General features: G+C 34.0%; 1 protein-coding gene across 3 annotated transcripts; it reads left to right on the forward strand.

The window, feature by feature from the left end:
* Positions 1 to 1410: 1410 nt before the first annotated feature.
* Positions 1411 to 4191, forward strand: LOC8287561. Of its 3 annotated transcripts, XM_025156302.2 has the most exons (5): positions 1411 to 1621; positions 2068 to 2449; positions 3235 to 3284; positions 3464 to 3584; positions 3701 to 4191. In XM_025156302.2, the coding sequence occupies exons 2-4, from the start codon at positions 2109 to 2111 to the stop codon at positions 3487 to 3489; spliced, it is 417 nt and encodes a 138-aa protein (XP_025012070.1). In that variant the 5' UTR covers positions 1411 to 1621; positions 2068 to 2108; the 3' UTR covers positions 3490 to 3584; positions 3701 to 4191. The 3 variants fall into 3 exon arrangements, with proteins under 3 accessions (XP_025012070.1, XP_048231375.1, XP_015571032.1); XM_048375418.1 differs by having other exon boundaries at positions 1415 to 1621; positions 2068 to 3284; XM_015715546.3 differs by having other exon boundaries at positions 1415 to 1621; positions 2068 to 3584.
* Positions 4192 to 6267: the final 2076 nt, after the last annotated feature.

Genomic DNA, 6267 nt, shown 5'->3' on the forward strand with positions numbered 1-6267 from the left:
AGTTTCGTAGTCTTATGCCTATCAATTTTTTAGTGCCGGTTATGAGCCCACATATAGGATCGTGATAGTATAGATAAGTTTTTATATTTTTATTTAAAATGCAATTAAAATTTAAATTTTAAAATAATTTAATTACATTCTTAAAATTTGAACAGCAAAACAATTATATCATTGTCGTTAATTCTATCTATTCTATCATGTAATAGCATGACCATTTGATTTTAGACACTTCAAGAAGTCACTTTAACTTTTTCCAACTCATATTCTCTGCGCATGAGGAAATATTAATTCTACTTTAAGTGGATAAAACTCATAAAATGATAATCGTTTTTACTTTAATAAAAAAAATCAACCACGTTATTATTATTTAAAAAAGTAGAAAGCTGTATAACAAACTTAGATAGCTCTATGTATATAATTATTCTATTTTTCAAATTTTAAAAATATAAATGAACTATTTTAAAATTTAAAGATTTAATTACATTTTACCTAACATAGCCTTACTTTTGCTTTTTATTAATAAAAGAGGGACCAACCTAATCGAATTATAAAAGCATTTCTAATATGTTTAACATACTTTATATAATAAAAAATAATAGAATATTCAATTATAAAAATAAAATATTTTATTCTTTTAAAAAATAAATTTTTTAATTTTTTATAAAAAATAAAATATTTTATTTAAATTTAATAGATTTTTTATATTTTTATTCTTTATTTTTGTTTTTGTTTTCATAGATATTAATGGAATGATAAAAATTATAAATATTTTAGTTAAGTGTATAAAAATTTGTAGTGCATTTATCACATATATAGTAGAGAGTAAAATTTTGAGCATCTCCAATATACTTTTTATATATAAATTTTTTATTTTAAGGTATCATATGATAAAATAATAATCTAACAAACTTTTTATTCTTTAAATATAAAGTAGAGAATTGATTTGATTCTTTATATATGAAGGTTCAAACTTTATCCACTACTTCATATTTAATAAATGTATTATATAATTAATTAATATTTAAAATTTTTATTTGTTTATTATTAAAAATTTTAAAAAATTAAGACTATTAATATTTATAAAAATAAAAATAAAATATAAAAATTACATTGAACTTAAATAAGATATCCTATTATTTATATTTGAATATTTTTTAAAATATTTTATCATTAAAAATTTTACTCTTTAAAATAAAAACTACCATTTACTCCTTATATAGAAATCAACTATTTATTTTAAATATTTAAATTATAAAATATATTATATAACATTATTTTATTACATACATATTTAAAATAAAGAATTTAGCATTAGGTGCGAAATTGTGTAAAATAATTAAACAAATAACCCTATTTATCTATAATCCTCTCAAAAAAAAATAAAAAAATCTGTCAGTCTATAAATAACAAACCTTCTCTTGTCTCCCCTTTTGCCTTCATTTCTTTTCAGTTTCTATTTTCGTTGATGTTTTAGAGAGAGAGTTGTTTATCTTTTTTTCCCTTTCAGGTCAGAGAGTGGAATTGTTCTTCTTGTTGTTGTTGCAGGTCAGCCATCAAGGATTGCTTCATAGCTCTGCGTTTTGCTAACTGTTTTATTTTTTTGCTTTGTTTTGGTGATCAAGTGAGTTCAATCTCTCTTTCCTTTACTCTGATTTTCCGTGCTTTACTTGTTTTTGCTCGAGTTATGTGAATTTTATAGAAATTAAATTCCATTCTCTTTTTGTCTTATACAAATGCTTGCTTCTTCTTTTTTTCTTTTTCTTTTTCTTTTTATAGCTCAGATCTGCCTTTATTATGTATGTTGTTATTGCTTATCTCATTTTTTTGCGACCAAATCTTGTTAATTATAGTTATTAAATACCTATGTGATCTTTATCTTCTTGTAATCTTTCAGTACTGTTATAATCTAATTTATCATTTGTTGTAATCTAAGAGCAATAAAAGAATTAACGAAAATAAATGTTGGATAATTATCTTCCCTTGCAAGATTTGGAATGAAGGGCAGTTTAACCAAGGAAAGCACGAGTCTTTGTGTAAAGCTTGACCGTGTTCTCTTGGGCTTTGCAGAACCTTAAAAGTTACCAAATTTAACTGCAAGCAAGCAAGCAATGGCGGTATTTGGAAAATCCGTGGAATCAGGTCCTGCCAATGTCATTTTTTTGTCTACTATTCTCGGCCGAGATGGGCCATTTTCTGTCCACAAATGTGATTGGAAATGTGAAAATGTACATGTTTTTGGAAACATGTACTGCTGCAAACTAACTGGTCTCACTCACATCTGCGACAAGAATTGTAACCAGAGAATTTTGTATGATAACCATAGTTCCCTTTGCCGAGCTAGTGGTCAGATTTCCCCACTTTCTCCAGCTGAGGAGCAGGCTGTGAGAGGAGTCCGGAGGAAGATCGATGACGACAATTTGCCCGCAGATAACTGTTCTTATAAGCGCAGGCGAGATGCACAGTTTCATCCTTCACCTTTTGAGAGATATTTTTCTGCTGTCAGTCCAATCTGCAGCCAAGTTGGGGATGGCATGGATATGAGCTAGATATATCTATTATTAACTGAAATGACTATCTTTCTTTTCCTCTTAATGTTCCTTACATTTTTCCCTTTTTTTTCTTATGGAAAAAAAAATATAAATAAGTGAACCTAATGTGAGTACTCTTATGGTAGACCTGATGAGTCCTCCTGTCTGTAGGAACAATATATTTCTTATCATGTTTAATGTTATCTAGCTCTTACATTAACATAGCTTGACTTTGGTAGGAATATTCGGACAGGCTTTATGTAAATCGAATTGAATTTAGTTTGATTCTATCTTACTACTCAATTCTGAAATTTAATTACAACAAGGTGTTTTCAGGTCTTGGGCAAGACTTGAATATGTTGCAGTATGGTATTTATATTTGCCCTCGTACTTCTTTCTTTATCTCTCTTCTCTTTGTAGTTCACTGTGGTTTCATTTGGTAGACATACTTCTATAGTGCATATTTTATTTATAGATAGAAGGGCCTGTTGGGATATTTTTGTTGTACTTATTGGCATTTGTTCCTTGCTTTCAATTGTATTGAACTCTATCAATCTGCATTCATGCGTTTGCCTCTATATGTTAGTTCCCTATGCTTTTTCAGCATCGTTTGATTGTCGATAGCTGTTAGGCCTTTGATTGGGGGAGACGTTTTCATTGTTATCTGGTAGAAACTGAGCTTCTTTGTTTGCTTTGTGTTGTCCAGTTTGTTGCAGGTTGAAGAGGAACAATGTGCTATTCCTTGCTTTTGTTTGGGTTGTTTGCTCTCTTCTTTTCTTTTTCCCTGGAATAAGTTTATTTTTGCAGGATTGAAGTGTGTAATTGAAGAGGATTAGATATGCTTAGTGGGATGATGAACTAACACTTATGTTTCAATGTTTCTGCAATGAAGTTTATCTATCCTTCTCATGTTGGTAATTCTGTTTTTCTTGCAGTGTTTTTGCAGCTTTCAGTTGATTGATTGAAAGTGTTACCGTACCTGTTATCCATCACTATGTCATTTCAGAGGTGCTTAATGGCCCAGTTCCTGGTTTTCTAAATTATCTTTGGCAGGAGGTAAGGGTGGTTGTAAGAACCAATATAGCTGTGCCTGTTTTCACTGGATTATCTGTAAAGATAGATATTCTCCCGAATGTATATTAACTGTGTTTGCCTGTCTTTGGCTATGACAGATAAAAGTTTTTACGAGATTTTTGGATGGTATTTGCCATGGCAAACTCAACAAGCTCATCTTTTGTGCCTTGAACCTGACCAGCTATTTGAGGAAGTGCTGACTTTGCACTCAGGAGTAGGGAATCTATTTAAGAATGAAACTCCACAGAGATAATACCCTCATCATGATCTTGTTTAATGATGTACCAGTCTTCTTTAAAAACCCAGTTTGTAGGCCACTGGATCCTGCATATTTATAATAAATTGTTGGACTCAGCTTCCCTTGCCGGCCTGAAATCTACTATTGATTGGTAAAGGCTGTATCCATTCCATACATTATCTTGGAGCTGAACATGTGTGGCGTTAGCTATCTTCCTACCCATTCAATTTTTGTTTTAGATCCCCATTGATGACACTGGAGTTTTAATGGAAGAGCCCAATTGTAAATGAGATAGTTTGTAAAACTAATCATGGTTTGTTATGTTAGCCACTGGCACCTGTTTCATCTCTACTCTCATATTAAGGTACCATTATTTTACCGAAATTGGCTTGTTTTGTTGGTTGGTGCTCGTCTTCTTAAAACGTATGATTTTATTTTATGCGGGGAAAATATATATATCAATTTAAAGTTTCTAGGGTAACCACCAGGCATCTAGCCTCTCGGCCAGGGGTTTAGGAGCCTCAGGCGGATCTCCAGTTTGAAACCCGCCTTTTTTCTAAGGTAATGACCAGGCATCTAGGCTCGCCGCTGGGGGCTCTGATGCCCCAGAGTCCTTCACTCCTCCCCGACTGTAATTGTTTAGAAAGAAAAAAGGGTTTCTAGGTAATACTAGGATGGGTTATGGATTGCAACCATGATCAGATTGCCATTTCTTTAGTAATCTACTAATCAAATGATAGATTCATTCTTAGCTTGATCCCAACTTTTTAAAGGTCGTGATCCAACAGAGGAGGTGCAGTAGCCCTGCCACCAACCCTTTTAGCTTCATTAGGTTTTTCGATCACATGATTAGGTAATAAGAAACCTCTGCCTGTTAATCTAAATTTCCAGTATTCTTACCATATTAGGAAGGTTCTTTAGTGCCACGTTTCTTACATCTAAATTACTTATTTTCCAAGGGAATTACTTTTTAGGTGCTCTATAGGCAAATATGTTTATTAAGCTCTTATTTAATTATGTTTATTCTGGTTGAGAAAACCCCAGACCCTGGCCAGAGCATACAGATTCCAGCTGTTCCAGGATGGTCGGAGCGGATATTGGCAAGCACATCGGACGTCTGCTGCTGGCTCTTGCCAGACTGAGGGCTCTGGTGGAAGGCTGTAATGCAATGGCATCTGGAGCCACTCCACCTGCATCCCTCTTTGAGATAACCCTTGTGTCACGGCCCACCTCGCAGCTAGGCAGGGAAGGCTACACAACACGGCCGTGTTGGATTTCAACAAACAAAACTCACGTGCCACTTGGCGCAGGCAGTAACAAGGATTGCTATGATGTAAGCATTGTAGATGGCTACAATTTGCCTCTATGGCGCTTGTAATGCAACTGGCTGCGCTTCAGATACCAACATGGGTGAGATACTGAGATCTGTTGCATTTTAGAATTAGCTAAGCAAAGGTAATATCCTAGATTGTAGTTATTCATCTCATCCAAGACTTGTAGAATTATTAAATTTGAACAGGCTGCCCAAAGGAGCTCCAAATTGTCGGTGGAGATGGTGGGGGAGGATGGTGCAACAGTTGCATGTAAGAGTGGGTGTGAAGCATTTGAACTGCAACACTACTGCTGCAGCGGAGAGTTTGCTCAATCATACCACTTGCCGCCCTTCTATTCATTCATTTTCAAGCAAGCTTGACCGAGGGCTTATAGCTATGCCTTTGATGATGGCACCAGTCCTTTCACATGCAAGACCCACATAATGCCACCCTTTTCTGCCCTAGTAAGGGGTATGCTTTCATTTTCCTGCATCTAATTGTTCTTTACATCATTTCTTGGTGGGAGCAAGCAAACATTATAAACCTCAGAATACCCTTTGCTTTTCTTTTTTGTTTGTTCTTTTCTTTTCCCTTTTTGATACAGGATTGGGATTTCTGCTGAAGTGATTGACAAGCCCAGCAACCGGGATGCTGTAAAGATGGCTTCTTCCTCAAAACATCCGCCTGCACCTTTCCAATGTGGATTCTTCTCCTCATCCTCAGTCTAGCCCTGCAGAAATAAATTGTTATCCTAACAAACTTGTTAGGATGAAGCATTCTGTATATCAGATCCTCACTAGAATGAATCTAACAGGCTAACAGCTGACAAACCTTACTGTGCAGACGGCCGAGAATGATTACTGACAACACTAAGCTAAGGTCAATTTTTAGTTGCTAATGCATTTCACTTCAAAAATATTGCTGATTGAGTTGATTTGGAGTTTTATATAACATTATTCAGCGGCAATTTGAGTTTGTTCCAAACTGAACAGGGTTTTCTATTCATCATTCAAGCAGCAAACTAGCAGGTTAGTTTCAGATACAATATACTGACCATAGACTTGAAATTCAATTGGGCATGCTTTCAAGGTAAATTTCAGATAGCAAAATAGAC

Source organism: Ricinus communis, chromosome 6 (assembly GCF_019578655.1).
Source record: "Ricinus communis isolate WT05 ecotype wild-type chromosome 6, ASM1957865v1, whole genome shotgun sequence".
NCBI lineage: Eukaryota > Viridiplantae > Streptophyta > Magnoliopsida > Malpighiales > Euphorbiaceae > Ricinus > Ricinus communis.